Here is a 19478-nt window from a genome sequence, read left to right as displayed (position 1 = left end):
TGAAGAGAGTCCCTGTAATTTCTGGTGTCTAGATCATCATAGACTAGACAGAAATAGCAGCTGGTTGTGGTTATAAGGGTTAGAATTTTATGTTGGAATTTCAACTAAATTTGCCTTTGTCTGGATCAGAGAGGATTTTTCTTCGTCTCTCTCTTATTTTTTCTATTTGAACTGTCAGCCAACAGGATTGTGTGAGCCTGGAGTTGCTGTCACTCACCTGACAGGCCTGCCTCTTCTTTCAGCCTCAAAATGCCCCATGGAATTGTGACCTGCAAAAGAATGATGTATTTCTTAACTACTTCCCCAAGTAAAGAAATGTGGAGCAGTCCATGGCTCGTCTGCCTCCCTCCCCTGGTTTCACCACCTAGCTTCTTGGGTGCTAGTTGGAAGAAAAAGGCAGCATCAAAGCCAAGGCCAGATGGATGAACCTTGGCAAAAGGCAACGCCAAGCTTCTGCTTTTGGGACCTCTGCCATCTTTATCCCTTTTCTCTCAGGATTTTGTTTTTTTGACTATCATTAAGTATCCAGCTTCCAGGACCAGCTTTTTTGTTTTGTTTTGTTTTTTAACCATGTGTCTCTTTCCCCTTCTCTCTCTCTAAATTTGCATTACAAGTACAGTCTCCCATTTCCTGGTAAACTTATCTATCCAGTGATATCAGCCATAATACATAAGTGCTGTGTGCCAGGCTCTGAGCTGAATGTTCTCTCTGCTTGATGCTATTTAAGCTGCAGTCACCCTCCTGGGTAGATAGGATTGTCATGTCCACTGCTCACAAACACAGAGAATTGTACAAGTGGCCCAGCATTAAACAACCAGTAAGCCCAGAGGCAGAATTGAAACCCAGATCCATTTACCCTGACTAGCCAGCCTTTTGGACTATGCTATAGAGCTCTCCAACAAAAGAGAAATATATTATTTTGGAGTATCTCAATGCTTAGATTTATAGGCTTAGCTTCTCTTAAAATTGTGAGGCAGATTTGTAGCTGCAAGCTTGGGTTGTCAGCTTTGGTTGTTTCCATGCAACTGAGAATAAGCTGGACTAAGGAGACCCAGAATGAAGCCACATGAGGTTATTGGGCCCCTGGGTGGTTCTCACTGAAGGCTGCTTTATCCTTTCACAGACATTTACATCACGCAGAGTCCTGGTCTTCAACAGCACAGCATCCTGTCTCACAGGTGCCTTTGAGAGCTAGACATCTCCATCTCCTCCCCGCCCTCTTCTCTGGTAAAAATGTCCCTTTGGACATAAAAATGAGAAGCCCATTTGTCCATCAACACCATTGCTGAAAATCCTGAGCTCTCTGCCCCTTTCTGGAACACCAGGTTTTAAGATGCTTTATCTGCCTTGAAAATTCTAGACTTCTCTACAAGACCTTTCAGCTGCATCTGTGAGATACTGACTAATGGTTTAAAGAAGGGTTAAATAATGCCTCCCTACTCCAGCTTTACTGTTTCATGTTATACTCAGGAAAGGATAGTGAAGATGATTATGATGATGATGATGACAATGACGATGATGACAACAACAGTGATGGTGGTATATATGCTTCCATACTTAAGCACTTTACATCTATTTCACTTAATCCTCCCTATCAATATTATAGCATAGCTATTGTTATTTTGCCTATTTTACAGATGAAAAAAACATGCAACTCAGAGAGAAGAAGTAATCTGCTTATGATGACCTCACTGAAAAATAGAAGAAATAAATTTCTACCTAGGCAGTCTATAAAACACTAGACAGAGAACCCATAGACAAGTGACTATCTTGGTCATAAAGAGAAAATGTTTGTTTTTCCTTGAACTACACAAAATCATCCAGCTAATCTATGGGTTCCTCCCTCTCAATCCTGTAGCTTCTAGCAGAGACATAATTTCACAAGTCTCCCAGTCACAGGGCTAACCATGCTTTTCCTACCAGTAACTTAGATCCCAGAAGACAATAGAGAGCCCGTATGTCCACTGTCCCTGTTCTAAACCTTCCATGTGATTGATTCATTACTCATTGAAAAAAGTTCCCTTTTGCCTCCACGTCTACTGTCTAAGGGAAAATACCACTGCTAGGAAGTGATAAAGGACAAGAAACAAAAGCAAGGGACGGCAAGGCTGTGACTGGACATTTCTCTGTCAGAAAAGACTAATTGGTCCTCGACAGCATTTTAGTTAGGTAATTGCTTCTTTTGCCACACTCACAACTCCCTTGCCCATTCTTTTCAGGTCTTCACTCATTTTCTCACTAGGACATATCTGTACCCAGTACCCTTTCTGGCTTACTATTTGTCTTCTCTGTCTTACAGTGTTTGTCTTATCTCTGCCTTACACTAGGATGCAATTTCCATCCAAGTAGGAATTTCTCAGTGGTTTTATTTATTACCAAGTCCCCAGCACCTAAAGCAATGTTTGGAACATAGTAAGTATTCAATAAGTACTTGTTGAATGAGCAAATATGTCAAAGTTCAACTATGTCAAAATCTGTATCTGCACAATGGGAGAAGCAATCATACTATAATGCCATTAGCAATGCAAAAACATATCTGGTTAAGTTATATTTTGAAGTGTTAATGTTGTGGTTTGGGTATTACATGTCCCTCAAAGACTTGTCCATTGAGGCTTTGTCTTGCAGTAATGTCCAGAGGGGATTAGATCATGGGAACTCTAAGTTCATCCATGAATGAAGCTGTAGCTGAGGAGGCTATTAGGAGGCTCTTAAGAGGGGACTAGTTGGAAGAAATTGGAAAACTCAGGGGTACATCTTATCCCTGTCCCCATCCTGTCTGGCTTTCTCTAACTTTCTGGCTGCCATGAGGAAGCTTTCTTCTGCTACATCCTTTTACCATAATGTTTCTACTGTAACACAGACCTGACAACAATAGAGCCAGCTGACCACAGACTCTAGCTTCTTCCTTCCTTCCTTCCTTCCTCCCTTCTTTCCCTCCTTCCTTCCTTTTCTTTTATGAAGGTCATGGGGTTTGAACTCGGCCTGGACACTGTCCCTTAGCTCTTCAGCTCAAGGTCTAGCCTTTTTCACTGTGAGCAAAAATAAACCTTTCCACTCCTTGAGTTGATTTTGTCAGGTGTTTTATCACTGTGAGGACAAGCTCACTACCACAGTTAACTATGGAAATACCGGGGCCCATTTTTACAATATTTGGTGTGGCATAAATGACTATGAATTGGGAACTCAGAAATGTCTAAACTTTTATCCATGGAATTTAGAGTTTTTACTTTGAAGAATTCATGTTAAAAGGACGCTTTCAGGACTCTTCATAGTTGATAGACTTTAGATGAAAAATCTGAGCCACAAAAAACAAGTTAATTGTAGTATACTGTACTATGAAATCTTATGTAGCAGTTAAAAAAAAAGAAGGATGGAGGCCAGGAGTTTGGCATAGTGGTAGAGTGTTGGGGGCCGAGTAACGCCATGTCTAATAACTTTCTGCTGAGACAAGGCAAGAGGCAGGGCGCAAGACTTGCTTACCATTGGTTACAGATGTGTTATTGTTTATCACTCTCTGCTGGGACCTAAAGTGAGGGTATATTAGCTGGAGGGACTTCCTCAGGAGGGGATTTATTGGAGAGATTTTCCTGCCTTGATGGCTGCGTGGAGTCTCTGATTGTGCTCCAGGGAAGGAAGGCTGAGTGTGGGAGGACAGTGGCCCTTTCCTCTCATGGCTTGGACTGGTCGGGGTGTGTTTTTCCCCATCCCTCCTACTAGCCGAGAGGGACTGGGGATGAAGGACCCTGACAGTAGAGTGCTTGCCTAGCATGCACTAAGACCTAGGTTCCATTCCTCGATACCAAATACACAGAAAAAAGCCAGAAGTGGAGCTGAGGCTCAAGTGGTAGAGCTCTAGCCTTGAGAAAGTCCAAGGACAGTGCTGAGGCCCTGAACTCAAGCCCAGGACTGGCTAGGAAAAAAAAAAAAAAAGATGGAAGCCAGGCACTGTGGCTCACGCCTGTAATCCTAGCTACTCAGGAGGCTGAGATCTGAGGATCTCAGTTCAAAGCCAGCAGCCCGGACACTAAAGAACGTGAGACTCTTTATCTTCAATTAACCACTAGAAAACCGGAAGTAGTGCTGTGGCTCAAGGGGCAGGGCAGTAGCCTTGAGCTGAAGAGCTCAGGGACAGAGCCCAGGCCCAGAGTTCAAGCTCCATGAATTCTCTAAAAATGAAAGCACATGCTCAAAAAAATACCACCCCACACATAGCCCAAACTGTTAACACAAAACATTGTGTGGCTGAGTGCCAATGGCCTACACATCTAATCCTAGCTATTCAGAAGACTGAGATCAGAGGACTACCGTCCAAAGCCAGCCCAAGCACAGAAGTCCATGAGACGCTTATCTCCAGTTAATAACCAAAAAGCCAGAAGTAGACCTGTGAATCAAGTGGTAGAGCACTAGCCTAGAGCAAAAAAATTCAGGGGCAGCACTCAGGTCCTAAATGCAAGCCCAGGAAGAGCACAAAAGAAGCAAAAGATAAACATATTGCAAGAGGTAGAAAGGAGGTGGGGAGCATAGCCTAGTGGTAGAGGGCTTGCCTAGCAAGCACAAAGCCCTGGGTTGGATTCCTCAGTACCATATATACAGAAAAAGCCAGAAGTGGTGCTGTGGCTCAAGTTGCAGAGCACTAGCCTTGAGCAAAACATGTCCAAGGACAGTGTTCAAGCCCCAGGACTGACCAAAAAAAAAAAAAAAGAGGTAGAAAGTAGTGAAATAGGAAGGGAAAAATGTGAGACTATAACAGAGTAATAAAAAGAAACTCCAGAGGCCGGGTGTTTGGCCTAGTGGTACAGTGCTTGCCTAATATGCATGAAGACCCAGGTTTGATTCCTCAGTACCCTATACATAGAAAAAAGCCAGAAGTGGTGCTGAGGCTCAAGTGGTAGAGCTCTAGCCTTAAGAAAGTCCAAGAACAGTGCTCAGGCCCTGAGCTCAAGCCCCAGGACTGGAAAGAGAGAAAGAAAGAAAGAAAGAAAGAAAGAAAGAAAGAAAGAAAGAAAGAAAGAAAGAAAGAAAGAAAGAAAAGAAAAGAAAGAAAGAAACTCGTCTTCTTTATAAGATTGTTTTTAATGAAAAAATCCATTAGCAGATAAATATGTAACTACATTTTAAAAAATTAAAGCAAGAAGCAAAAGAATTTGCAACTGATAGAGAGTTCAGAGATGAGAACCTTAAGATGCTCGGATCATTTTCAAGAGCAGCCAGAAGTACCCATGTAAGCTAAGTGGTTTCAATTTCTTGTAAATTTCTAACACAAAATTGATGACTGTATAAATTGCTCCTCACTTTTCTCAGCACAACTCCAAGTGTTCCTCTTTCTTTCTTTCTTTCTTTCTTTTTTTTTGGGGGGGGGGTGGGATAAGGGATTGCTAAGTGACCCAGTCTGGCCTCCCACTCATGAACCTCCAGTCTTGGCCTCTAAAGTGCTGGGATTAAAGATGTGTACTCCTATACTTTAGATGTGCCTCCATAATTAATACTGAGTGTTGAAAACAAATAATTTGGGGCTGGTAGTTTGGCCTAGTGATAGCATGTTTTCCTAGCATGCATGAAGACCTGGGTTCAATTCCTTGGTATCACATACATAGAAAAAAAGCCAAAAGTGGTGATGAGCCTCAAGTGGTAGAGCTCTAAACTTGAGAAAGCTCAAGGACAGTGCTCAGGCCCTGAGCTCAAGCCCAGGACTGACAAAAATAAAGAAGAAGAAAGAAAATGAATCATTTGTAAAGATTGTGATTTTGTAAATAGAAACATTTATTATTTCTGCCTCATTGGATACAAAAAGCCTCCAATTTCCAATATTCTCTCTAATCTTCCTACTCGACCTGCACAGCTCTGGGGTACAGAATGACTACAGAATCAATCTCAGAAACTTCTGGAGAGAAATGCCATGTAAATAAATGAGCTTGTGCTTTGGAGTTATTAGTTTGATGCCCAGATGCATATCATATTTGCAAGAGGTAGTTTGCAATCTGCTCATCTTGACAAATACAACACAAGGGAATTTAACTCTGCATCTGCAATTTCTGTCTCTCCCTCTTCAAGCTTATGATATAATGGTAGATGCAAATCAGGTGTCGGGCTTGAATAAGGATGGGGGTTGCTCGTCCAGCTCCATTTCACTCAGAGGGAGAATTACTCTCCTGGTAATATGTATGTGTGCTGGTACTGGGGCTTAAACTCAAGGCCTAGATGCTGCCCCTTAGCATTTTCACTCAAGGCTAGCACTCCACCACTTGAGCCATAACATCTACCTTTTTGGTGATTAATTAGAGATAAGATTCTCACAGTCTTGTATGCCCAGGTAGGCTTTCAACTAAAATACTCCTGTGTAGTAAAAGCCAGAAGTACTGCTTAAGTGATAGAGTGCTAGCCTTAAGAAGGCCCAAGGACAGTGCCCAGGCCCTGAGTTCAAGTCCCAAGACTGGCAAAAAAAAATCCTCCTGTGTAGCTAGGATTACATTTTCTTGCTTGCTTGCTTTCATTCTTTGTCAGTCATGGGACTTGAACTCTGAGCCTGGGTGCTGTCCCTAAGCTCTTCAGCTCAAGGCTATCACCCTAATCCTTAGGCCACAGCACCACTTCAGTTTTCTGGTGATTTATTGGAGATAAGAATTTCATGGACTTTTTAGTGACCAGGATGGCTTTGAACCTTGATCCTCAGATCTCAGCCTCCTGAGTAGCTAGGATTACAGGCATGAGCTACCGCACCCAGTGCCTCCAGTCCTGGGCTTGAGCTCAGGGCCTGAGCACTGTCCTTGGACTTTCTCAAGGCTAGAGCTCTACTACTTGAGCTTTAGCACCACTTCCGGCCTTTTTCTATGTATGTGGTACCGAGGAATCAAACCCGGGCCTCCATGCATGCTAGGCAAACACTCTACCACTAGGCCAAACTCCTGGCCTCCAATGCTTTTTTAAAAAACAATAATAATAATAATTATCTCTTTGTCTGTAGAAAAAAAAGATAGGAAGAAGAACGAGGACTCCCATTTTCTCCAAGGAAGTCATGCACAAAGCAACACATAGCTTGCTGAGCAGTGCCCAGATGAGTGAGCAGCTCATCTCCAGCCGGTCGTACTGTGAAGGCAGCAGTTGATCAGTCTCTGCATCAAATGGTCTGAAATTAGCAGGCTTACAGAATGAAAGGCTCACTGATTTTTAAAATGGGAATAAGAACTTCCATATATTACATCTAAATGCTGGCTTTCTACTTCTTAAAAGTAGCCACATTTTATTTTCCTGCCAGAAGCAAAACTGAAGCATACTGTAAGATAACGTAAGAGAACAGCTATTGATTTTCATGAAACTATTTCATCTTTCTAGTCGGCTCTCAACCCATCCAGTCAGTCCATAAACATTTATTGCAACTGTCATGCACACACACACACACACACACACAATTATCACATAAAATCATCAGAGCAAAGCGATCCATTAAGAAAGCTAGATATTAGTGGCTCACACCTGTTATCCTAGCTACCTTGGGGGATGTGATCTGAGGATTGGACTTCAAAGCCAGCCCAAGCTGAAACATCTGTGACATTCATCTTCAGTCAGGCACCAAAAGTTGAAGTGGAGCTGTGGTTCAAGTGGTAGAATGATAACCTTGAAAAAAGCTAAGAGATAGAACCCAGGCCCTGAGTTCAAGCCCTAGTACAAGCACACACACACACACACACACACACACACACACACACACACGGTATATATAACCTCAGCAGAATAGAAAAAATTCTGTAGGTCTCCAGACACAACGTTCTTCCTGTGATGATTCAAGAACTGGGATATAGATATATATATATTTTATTTTATTTTTTTTTAAAGAACCTGTTGGCTCCACCATTGAATAGCTTACTTTTCCATACTCAACTCCTTGAGTCTGTTTTGGGGGAGGTGGGTTAATGAGTAGCTTTGAGAGGAACCTGGAATCTGGCATTGGAGTCCTGTCTCCGGGTTACAGGGGGTGGTACAGCTCACAAGCAATCTGGCTTCCCTGAATTCTAATAACCTTTGGGTAATAAATCAGTCTTTCAGCTGTGCAGTAGCACTTCAGGCCTGCCTGCTTAATCTTTAATTGGCTAAGCAGTTACAAGCTCAAATTATACCGTGTAAAAAAATCTTGCAATAGATCACAATATTGTCAATTTTCCTCTGCAGAACTCTGACATTCTCAAGCATAATACCTCTCTGCCATACATTAATTATTGCAATGTCCTTGAAAACGGAGACCTTATAGTTATTATTCATAAAGAGAACCCACTTCTATCTCCTGAATGCCAGAAGCTCATGTGTATGCACCTGAGGTGGTGTGTGTGTGTGTGTGTGTGTGTGTGTGTGTGTGTGTGTGTGTGTGTTGGAAGATAGACAGATAGACCTTGAATGTGTGCCCCCCCATTCTATAAACTCTGCCCAATTACCTTTGTATGATTTTCTTTTGTTGGAAATAGTGAACCCTCTTCCAGGAAGTCTTCCAAATTTCTGTCTTCTGCTCATTCTAATTTTCCAATATACTCCACTCATTTAGTAGATACTCATTGGATATTTCTATGTCCAGTTTGGCACTGGGAGTTCAACTATGGATTAAACTAGTCCCTTAAGACGTAAAGACTGAGGGCCAGGTGTGTGGCCTAGTGGTATAGTACCTGCCTATCATGCAAGAAGCCCTGGCTTTGATTCCTCAGTACCACATACACAGAAAAAAAAAAGCCAGGACTGGTGCTGTGGTTCAAGTGGTAGAACACCAGCCTTGGATAATGCTGAGGCCCTGAAGTCTCAGTTGACCCCTAGCCAGACTGTTTTGTAATGGTTCGAGTTATTTGTCCCTGTCATGCTCTATGTCACACGTGGTAGGTCTTATGTTCAGTGAAAGAAAGACCTTCACTTTGGCTATATGTTATTAATCAAAGGGGAGTCCACCCATGACTCTAGTGAACTTCAATTCATTGAATTTTTTCACTGAAGAAAATTGCTAATAAAACAGATCTGGGGTCTGGGAGTTTGGCCTAGTGGTAGAGTACTTGCCTAGCATGCACAAAGAACGGGGTTTGATTCCTTGGTACCACAAACATAGAAAAGCCAGAAGCGGTGCTGTGGCTCAAGCAATAGAGCACTGTCCTTAAGGAAAGCCCAAGGACAATGCTTAGATCCTGAGTTCAAGCCAGGACTGGCAAAGAAAGAAAGAAAGAAAGAAAGAAAGAAAGAAAGAAAGAAAGAAAGAAAGAAAGAAAGAAAGAAAGAAAGAAAGAGAGAAAGAGAGAAAGAAAGAAAAAAAGGTGCAGATCTGATGTTTCCATTAGGGAGGAGTTTATGTACTGCTCAGCATTTTATGTTGGCGGGGGTGTTTTTTGTTTTTGGTTTGTTTTTTTTCTGAGCTATTCCTGCATTAGGCATGGAAATGGGTAGAATAACAGACTGGCAGGAACACATCCAGCTTCCCACTGAAAAGGGATCTCTTGAACTTTCCTTCCCAGGCTGGCCTAGAACCATGCTGCCTTTAAATCTCATGCTTCCTAACAGGTGTGAGTGCCCAGCTCATTAAAATCATTTTGACTGAGACCTTCATTATATGTAGATAAACAGGTCATTTTCTTTTGAAATTTCTTTCTTTTAGTGTAGTCAATTGTGGCTAGATAGCCAAAATAAATACAACTGGGTGGTCTTTTCCTCTAACCTCAGTCTCCAAAGTGCTGAGTTTACAGAAATGTATTACCATGCCTGGCATGGAGATGTCTTAATTGGTAACCCACAAAACATATGCTCTTCTAGTAAATAGCAGTGTTATTTCCATAGTCCTCTCCAATAACTTTAACTGTCCTGAGAAGAAAGAATTTATTTGCTTGATTGTAATAATAACTGTGAAAAGGGCCACAAGAAGATAAAAGTATGTACTTGGGAAGGTTAAGATTCTCAGAGACCAGAGAAACTATCTTCAAAGGCTTGCTCCAAAGTAGCCTTCTACTGATTCTCTGACCAGAAATGATTTCCTGTGAATTCTCCCAGGAGGTCACTACAGATGACACTTCACTACTGCGTTGCATCTACCATTTTCCCAAGCAGCATGCAAGTCCTGTATTAGCCCCTAAGCGCTTTGCTGGGTGTTCCCATGTCCATGAAAGTCTTTCACTTTCATAAATAGTGAAGTTAGCTCCTGGAAAACTGCCACGATCTAACTGAACTTGAAACTTAATTTATGCCTTCTTCAAGCCAAGTTCCCACTGATTTTCAAGTCATTTGTCAGAACATAATAAGTGATGTGCGAGGAAATAATAATTTGGCTTTTCAGAAGTTGTATAATAGTCACACCTCATGGAGTGTGGCTCCTGCCGAAAAATCCCAGACCTGAGCTGACTCACCTGCTTAATTGCACTGTAGAGCCAAGAAAAAGACATTAAGAATTCATTTTGCCAAATCTTCCATTCCTAAACTTTTCAATTAAAATTTCAGTTTATGATCTAGAATAAAAGGGAGCACCAGTAAGTCTTCTGTACATTAGATCATTCATTTCTGTTAAGATATCTCTATCAAGGTTGGTGCTCTGCTCTTTGAGCCACAACTCCACTTATGGTCTTTTGGTAGTTAATTGGAGATAAGTGTCTCACAGACTTTTCTGCCTGAGCTGGCTTTGAACCTATTACATCGCAGCCTCATGAGTAGTTAGGATTACAAGAGTGAGCCACCAGCACCAACAGCTATCTTTTGTTGTTGTTTTGTTGTTTTTCTTCATATTCCTATATTAAGAATGGAAACTCATGGGGAAATATGATAGGGCAAGCCAAATTGTTCAGCTTCTTTATGCATGGGCATAAAGATGCTCTTGCTCCTGCTTACTGGAAAGGCGCCTCTCATGTGGACAGAGTCTTACCATCTGTGGGAAAGAAAGGCAGAACAGGTTGTATGACTTGCTTCAGGGAAGAAGGGTGTCAGAGAAAGATCATGGTGGTCTTTTTGCTTCCACCACTTTCTCTAACACATTCACCTTAAAATATTCCATCTGTCAAGTTGCTATATTTTGGGGTGGCATGTCCTAAACTCCATCACTTATTATGAATTCAAAACCAGCTGTTAAATTCTAGAGATCCACTCAGATAAGTGATTTTACTCATACATAAAGATGTCAGAAAATAAATTTACCAATGGAAGCAAACATCCGCATAGGAAAAGTTATCCAATCCTTATCTTATTGGACGTTGGCCCAATAAGAGAGAAAGAAAGTTTTCATCCTTGTTCCTTTTTTTGTTGTTGTTCCTTAAAATTAAAACCTTAGGCTGGATAGCAGTGGCTTATGCCATCAAAACAACAATAAACAAAACAAAAAACCAGAATTAGTGTTGTGGCTCAATAGTATGTATAATGCCAGCATTGAACACAAAAGCTTAGGGACAGAGCATACACTGAGTTCAAGCCCTAGCACACATGCGCACACACACACACAATTAAAACTGTGAGTTTAGCTTCACAATGATAGAATAAAATGCAAGTGAACCTTCTCTTGCTTTTCCCATTTTTTTTTTAGTTGTTTTCCATGACTCATCCCTCGAAACACTCAGTTCCTTCATCTCCTGGCTCAAATGAATATTGTCCAGCTGCTTCTCATCAGCTACTCGCCGTCCCTGCTGCTGCTCCCCGTGTGTGTCCTCACATGGGGCTCAGGTACCAGTCCCCTCACTTCCAAAAAACACCGTATGTGTGTCCTTCATAAGGATTTGGTCCAAATTGCCTAGCAATAGTCTGAAGATGAAGAAAAAAAAGCAAACATTATTCAAACAAAAGATTTGTTAACAATGGCCTAAAATAGAATTGGTAAAAGATATTTTTAAATTGTTTACAAAAACTGTGTCTTATAAGAACACCAAGAAGTAATCATCATTCTCAATCATCATCATTCTCAATCATCCACTCATATGTTACATGATAGAACCCCCCTCCCCATTGCACTCTGAGAGGGACAGTGTGTGTAGTCTGTCAATGAACCAGCCTAGGACGGAGGAAAGCTTAGGATTCCCTGACCATCTGGCTTGCTTTCCAAGTATCTTAAATGAAAGCCTGAGTGTTCATGGAAGTTTCTTTCATTTAGAACATTTCTCCATGCTAGGAGAGAGAGAGGGGAGGGAAGAGGGAGGGAGAGAGGAACAGGGGAGAGGGAGGGAGAGAAGGAGAGGGTAGAGGGAGGAGGCAAGGGGGAGGGGGAGAGGGAGAGGGAGCTTATTTTTATTAGGCATCAAGTAAATGCTAGGCATCCTCCAAATGCAAGGGTCTGTCCTAGTCCCCTGGGAATGTCTGTCACGTCACCTGACACTCTTCAATGGAACTGGAGTTTTCCTACACTCATCTCTCTTCTCACTGACTACTCTGTTTTCCAAGAAATAGAATTCTTGACACACAGGAGATGCTCAAGAGGCATTTAATGAATCAAGCAGAGCTCACTGTCAGCCACCTGGAGCAATTCAGAATGAGCCCAGCCTAAGAAGAATCAGACCCAACGTCCAGGAATGCTTCCTGACTACAGCACATTCTATCAAGAGAGGTCCAAACTGGCCACAGACCCTGACTACACTAAGACACAGCACTAAATAAGCTCAGTCTCTCTCGGCCTGAACACAAACGTGTAGTTTCCTGTTGGCCTATGGCTCTGTCCTTCACTTGATCTAAGCCTGCCCTCTACTTCTTTTTTCCTGCTTTGGTGACCGGTGAGACCAACTCACAGGAGTTACTTCAAACAGGCACAGCAGGTCTGGTTTGGTTTCAGCCATTTTATTTCAGCAGTTGGGTGGGGAAGTGGTCCTGCTTTAACAAAAATCCACTTTCCCTGCTCTCATGCTGTGCTTGAATGATGGCTCACCTCCAGAACAAACAGTGCCAAGAGATGAGCTGATGTTTCAGGGGCATTTGAACAGACAAAGGGATTTGTCTAATAGCCTGAGAGCTTTGCTTATTGACCCTTCCTGCATCTTGGAGAAAGAGGTGACTTCAGTTCACATCAACTAAGTCCGAAGAACAGATGTAGTAACATCCTCACTTCCTGACTCCTACCACCAGACAGAAATGTCATTTGGGGTCAGCCACACTAAACAGTCAACCAAGCCAAGTCTTCACTCACCATGTATGCGCTTCTGGCTGGTAAACTGAGGAAGGAGCTTCTAGTTCTGGGATGGGAGGGAGTGTTTCCTTGACTGCAGGCAAAAGCAGCCCCTGTGTGGACTCAGCTATTAAAAGGAGAGCTGTGTTAGCCTCTATGTAGTCCAAGCAAAGCGTGAGAGGTAAGAAGGTAGAGTGCGAGGGCCACGTCTACCTCCCAAAGAGACTGTTGGCCATTCGCATCCCTTACGACATCTCCTTCTGCGCAGTTCTCATACCTTGAAGCTACTTCCGCCAACTCTCGTTCTGTTCCTCCATTCCTTCCCTCACCTACCTGGCACTCCATCTCCTGCACAAAACACCTGAAGTATAGTGAAAGAAAAGCAATGTAGGAAAAAAATTCCTTTTTTAAAGCACAACGTCAAGTAATAAGAAAAGATCTTAGTCTGGAAATGAACTGAAAGCATTTCCTTCTATTATGTTCTCAATGTCAAGGACAATTTTTACAAAGTTACACAAATCAGATGAATTTGAATCAGTCTTCCTGCTCTATGACTATGTGATGCTATAATAAATCCTTCCTTTTTGTAATATTTTCAGTGGACCTAAAGATCAGCTAGCAAGTTCAGCTGTCCTGTATCTCAGCATCGTTTTTATTTTCCTAAGACCTGGAGTCTTGCCTATTTTCTTCACATATCCTTAATAAGTTTATTCTTAGGTATTTATCTCCATATATTTGGTCTAAATACAGTATTTCTTCTATCTAGTTGTTGCTTATATAAATCCTTATATGTTTTATATTAATTTATATATTACCCCTTGTTGAAATGTTTATATTTTATAAGGTTTTTGGAAATTATCTTAGATTTTTCAAGTACAAAATTATATTATCTGCAAAATAAGTGATCCTTCTTATTTCTGATTTCTGTCTTATCTAATTGTGTTCAATCATATTTGTAATAAACAGCAAGCAGAGTAGAATAGCAGCCATGCTGAAAATTTCTGGCTGGGTATGTTTTAAGTGTTACAGTGTTTCAGGTTTCTAGGTGTTTTGTTTGTGTGGGACAGACATAGCTTATCATGCTCAAGAAATATCTATTGACCTTAATCCTCTGACAATTTTTAATCATCATTTTTCAAGTGAAATTTCAACATCTATAAAGATAATGAAACCATTTTCCTTCTCAAAGTTGAAATATGTGAGGGACATAATGTATTTTTTTGTCAGTCCTGGGGCTTGAACTCAGGGCCTGAGTGCTGTCCTTGGACTTTCTCAAAGCTAGAGCTCTACCACTTGAGCCACAGTACCATTTCCAGCTTTTTTCTATGTATGTGGTACTGAGGAATCGAACCTGGGTCTTCATGCTAGGCAGGCGCTCTACCACTACTCCAAACTCCCAGCCCCCATAACATATTTTTTCATGTCAAACTGTTCTTCTATGTCTGCAACAAGCCTCACTTGGTCATTGTGGGGTGTGTGTGTGTGTGTGTGTGTGTGTGTGTGTGTGTGTGTGTATGATTTTAAAACCGTTTTATGGGTGCTTTGCTATTATTTTGCTTAATATTTTTTATGGATTATACATAACTAAAACTTCTCAGTGATTTACATTGTTGAGTTTATTGTTTATTTTTATAACAAAATTATGAAACATCCTTTTTCCCTTTGATCTGCGGTATGGTTTAGATGTGATTTGTTTTCACAACTAGTTCACTTGTTGAAGACTTGGGACCCCACTGTGGTAATGTCAAAAAGAACCTTGAAGAAGTGAGGGAGGCCAAGTCAGGTCAGTGGGGTACTGCTCTCAGGAGGGAGTCACAAGTTCCTAGGGGACCCTGACTTGGGTTATGATGAAAGAGAAAGCTTGACTCCTCCAGGTCTCTCTCATCTCTGGTGATGTGATCTTTCCTCTCACACTCATCCCTGCTACTCCAGTACCATCTGCCAAGAGACAGGCAGAAGCCCGAGCAATAGAACGCTTCCTATTCTAACACTTCTGCATTGTTTTCCCAGCACTCTCAGGCTGATTAGGACAAAAATGGAAATCAGTTGAGCCTCAGCATTTCCCTCCAGAGCTCCTTGCTCATCTCCTCGTAGACCCAATGCACCTGAGCCCCTAGCAGCCATGCTATATTTTTTTAAATTTTATTGTCAGTAAGTACCAGCCCCACCCCACAGTGAAAATTCCTAGAACTCTCCAGAGTTCTATCTTTCAAACCCGTGGGTGTCGGTGGATAATTATGGTAGGGAGAGTTTTGAGATAGTATCCCCAGTTCCTACCACCTGGAATACATTTTCCTTTCAGGCTCCTCCCTTGAGTGCAGGCAGAACTTTATAAATAGAATGGGGTTTTACTTAGAGATGAAGAGATTTTACAGGTGCAGTTACTCTCCCAAATTTTGCTTTTGATTCTGAATTAGTGAAAAGAAAGACCACCTTGGGAAGGCCTGATTTAATAAGGCAAAAGCTCTTGAAATAGAAGCTGAGTTCTCCTGCTGGCCTAAGAAAGCACACTGAAGAGCCACTGTGCCAGAGGCTCTTGCCTATAATCCTAGCTACTCAGGATGCTGAGATCTGAGGACTGCAGCTCCAGTCCTCTGAAGGATGATTGAAGGTGACCTCCAATAGACATCCCGTAAGAAGCCAGGCCCTGCCCCCCCCCCCCCCCACTGTAGGTAAGAAGTGAATTCTGGCCAGGTTCACGCCTGTAATCCTAGCTACTCAGGAGATTGAGATCTGAGGATTGTAGTTCAAAGCCAACCCGGGGCACAAAAGTCCATGAGACTCTTATCTCCAATTAACCACCGGAAAACTGGAAGTAGTACTGTGGCTCAAGGGGTAGAATGGTAGCTTTGAGCTGAAGAGTTCAGGAACAATACCCAGGCCCAGAATTCAAGCCCCATGACTGGGGGGGAGGGGAAGTGAATTCTGCCATTCATCTGAATGAACTTGTAAACTGAACTTCCTAATGAGAACACACATCTTGATTTCAGCCTTAAGAGTCCCTGAGCTAAGCCATGCCCAGCTAAGCCACACCTAATCATACTAGGCCCAGACTTCGACTTTCAAAACCTGAGATGGGGGGCCAGGAGCGTAGCCTAGTGGTTGAGTGCTCACGTAGCATGCACAAAGTCCTGGGTTGGATTCCTCAATACCACATACATAGAAAAAGCTGGAAGTAGTACTGTGGCTCAAGTGGCAGAGCACTAGCCTTGGGCAAAAAGTGTCAGCAAGATGAGTTCAAGCTCCAAGACTGGCAAAAAAACAAAAACAAACAAAAAAAAACCCTGAGATAGGGCTGGGAATGTGGCTTAGTGTTAGCATGCGTAAAGCCATGGGTTCCATTCCTCAGTAAGACATAAACAGAAAAAGCCAAAAGTGGTGCTGTGGCTCAAGTGGTAGAATCTAGCTAGCCTTGAGTGAAAGAAGGTCATAGCAGTACCCAGGCCCTGAGTCCAAGCTCCAGGAATGGTAAAACAAAACAAGACTGAGAGAGAGGGGGGCGGGGAGGGAGGAATTAAAAGTATGCTTTTAGTCAGAAAGTTTGTGGTAACAGGTTACACAAAAGAAAAGCATTATAGTGATCATCAGATCATAGGCCTGAAAAATTCCAGAATGCTTTTTTAAAAAAAAAAATGCTTGAGTTTTGTCATAGAACTATTGAATTTGAATTTCCCTCCATAGAAGCCTGAGATCCTGAACGTTGTAGATTTCCAAGTTGACTTGGATACACATTAAAGTTTCAGAATTCATTTACTTGGCAAATAATTGTTTATACCAACATTTGGTGAATGAAATGCTTTAGCAAAGCATCTCATAACTTCTAGAATTTGAGATTTGGAAACTTTTTTTTAGGACATCTCTAGTTGTTTTTTAATTGTGAAGTCATTTTATTTTGCATGTCTTTTATTAACTTTAAGTAGCTATACAAAGGGGTTTCAACTCAACATAGCAACTTACAGGTTCAAATGAACTTGATGCATGTCCCTGCTTCCCCCTCTACTCCAATCCTGGAGTATTGGGCCTGTCCTCACCTACCTGTCCTCTCTGGCTTTATCGCTCCACTCTTCCTTAAGCCCTCCCCCATCTCAGACAAAACATGCGTCAGCTTCATGGTATTCATGTTGTTAAACCAATCAGTTAATTGTTCAAAGCAGTTACACTATTGGAATCCATCTCTGAATACCATATTTTAGTCAGAAGCTATTCTTTTTAAAGAATGCAGTATCAAAAGAGCCAATCCACAAAACTAAATGCCAATGAAAATTAGCAGATTTCTTTTGATTGGAAAGCCTAACTGCTTATCATTTGTTTATTCATTCATTTTGCTGATGTTTTACAGTACAATGTAACCATTACGTGCTATAGAATGCTATCATATGCCAAAATAATGGCTAGTCTGGAATAATTGCCTTATCTTCTGTTTTTCCTAGGAGCTAAAGTCATGGAACTTATAAGCTAATAGCAAAACTTCAAAAAATTGATTAAAAAAAAGCCCCAAAGGTAGGATATCTGTCATTTTAATACCTTCTTCACAACTAAAACAGAGGGGGTTTTGTTGCTGTTCTTGTGTACACTGGGAAATAGTTTCCTTCACCAACAGTTTAGGTAACAGAAGCAGAACATTTGAAAACTTCACAAATGTCTTTTGATGAATTTGTCCAATCTCTGACCAAAACAAGTTTGACTTCCTCCCCCAGAACCTCTAAAGAGCCCCAGCCTCCCCAAAAGAAAAAAAAAACCTTCAGTATAAATTTTTCCCTGACTGCATATAGCACACAGTTTGACAGCAGCAGTAAACACTTTGATTCTAAGTAGAAACTCCATGCCTTATCACTCTGTCCATAACAATGCTAGGTTGCCCTATCGTGCAATTGCTATTTCTTCCTTTCAAGAAATATGTCTCTCCCCTTTTGTGTTTATGATCTCTGGCAACTGAACATAATTCAACTTCCCAAAGTAATTTTATATTTTTTCAGTCATGGGACCTGAACTCGGGGCTTGAGTGCTGTCCCTGAGCTTTGTCACTCAAGCTGGGTGCTCTTCCACTTCCGATTTTCTGGTGAATTGCAAATAAGACATCTGCCCCAGCTAGCTTCAAACCCCAATCCTCAGATCTCTCAGCCTCTCAAGTAGCTAGATTACAGGTGTGTACTTTGTACCAAGTGCAAAGCAGAATGTGTATGCCAGCATCTGTTTACAGTCTGTCTAGAGTTCTGCTCCAACTCCTCTAGGAACATAGATGAGGAGGAACAAAGACCCTATGTCCTCTCCTACTCTGGGAAATTCAGCCATCATGGCTCCTCACAGAGACAGTGATGATAATCACGTAAACTGTTACCTATCACCTACTTGGTTTCCTCGAAAGACCTTGCAAACTGAAGGAATGGTACTAAGCTTTACTGATTGCCTTAGTCAAGACAGATGAGGAGTTCTCCACTCATCTGGGGAGTGTCATTGAAGTCTAATCTGGTTTCATAAAGATCTTCCTGTTTTAATGATCTCTTATTGCTGTGAAAATGCAGAACATCAGCATCACTGGACATCATCTGACCTTTGTATCCCATAAAAACATCAGTGCTCTTCTGCAGGCTCAAAACAGCCCATCGCTCTTTAAGACTAATGAAACCAATGATGGCAGCTTAAAATAGACTTCTATTATTTAAGGGGCTAACCTTCCTACAGCTTCAACAGCCTGTCTGTTATGAACCATGATCCTAAAACTACTCCACTGTAGTGAGAAAATCAAATGAGGATGGAAATTAAATGACTGCGGCATTATCTAATGTTAGCAATGACAGAAAGAGATTTCTTTGAATTGACATCTGCCAATATTCTGAGCCATTGATCCAATTCCCAGTTACTTCACACTGCAGGCATCTATCTATAAGGCTCCAAGAGATGACACCAGTGGAATTCTCTACTGGTGTTTTCCGGGAGGGGGAAGGCTGTTTGTTTTCTAGTATTGTGGACAAGGTGCATGCTCAAGCAGGAGATGAGACCTTATCTTAAAATTAACCAGGGAAAAATAAGGCAGGAGATACGGCTCAGCAATACAGCCCCTCCTTATCAAGGATGAAGCCCTGGGTTCAAACCTTGGTTCTGTGAAGAAAATTTTGCATCTACTATTTAGGGAGGAGGAGAAGTACTTGGAAAGGTCTTTGTAGATAGAAATAGCCTTTCAACATAGTTGATAGAACATTCTATTTAGTTGGCATACTTACTGATTAACTACTATATACCCTTATAAATACGCTGTGCCAGCCTGGGGATGCAGGCATGAATTTCATCAAAGGATTTCCCTGACTTAAAGGAGCTAACTGGCTCCTGTGAAAAACATCCACCAAATACTAGCATGAAAATAAAAATGGCCGCAGTGACAATTGCCTCAAAGAAATTC

General features: G+C 41.7%; 1 protein-coding gene and 1 long non-coding RNA gene across 2 annotated transcripts in view; both read right to left on the bottom strand.

Annotated features, from left to right (window-relative positions):
• Nucleotides 1-233: 233 nt before the first annotated feature.
• LOC150055862 (uncharacterized) lies at nt 234-11779 on the bottom strand. The gene is made up of 2 exons (XR_016537472.1): nt 11489-11779; nt 234-269 (listed from the first exon to the last, which is right to left on the bottom strand). It is a non-coding gene; the product is annotated as an uncharacterized LOC150055862 (long non-coding RNA).
• Nucleotides 11780-13098: 1319 nt separating this feature from the next.
• Nucleotides 13099-19478, bottom strand: part of Tmem156 (transmembrane protein 156) — a 36392-nt gene continuing 30012 nt past the window's right edge. Inside the window, exon 6 of the mRNA XM_090343166.1 lies at nt 13099-13208. Coding sequence (XP_090199292.1) covers nt 13099-13208 — 110 coding nt within the window. The remainder of the gene's footprint in view (nt 13209-19478) is intronic.

The sequence above is a fragment of the Megascapheus bottae genome, chromosome 13, assembly GCF_031878675.1.
Source record: "Megascapheus bottae isolate mThoBot1 chromosome 13, mThoBot2.hap1, whole genome shotgun sequence".
Taxonomy (NCBI): domain Eukaryota; kingdom Metazoa; phylum Chordata; class Mammalia; order Rodentia; family Geomyidae; genus Megascapheus; species Megascapheus bottae.
The sequence above is the reverse complement of the archived record's forward strand: the minus strand, read 5'-3'. Positions and strand labels throughout refer to the sequence as shown.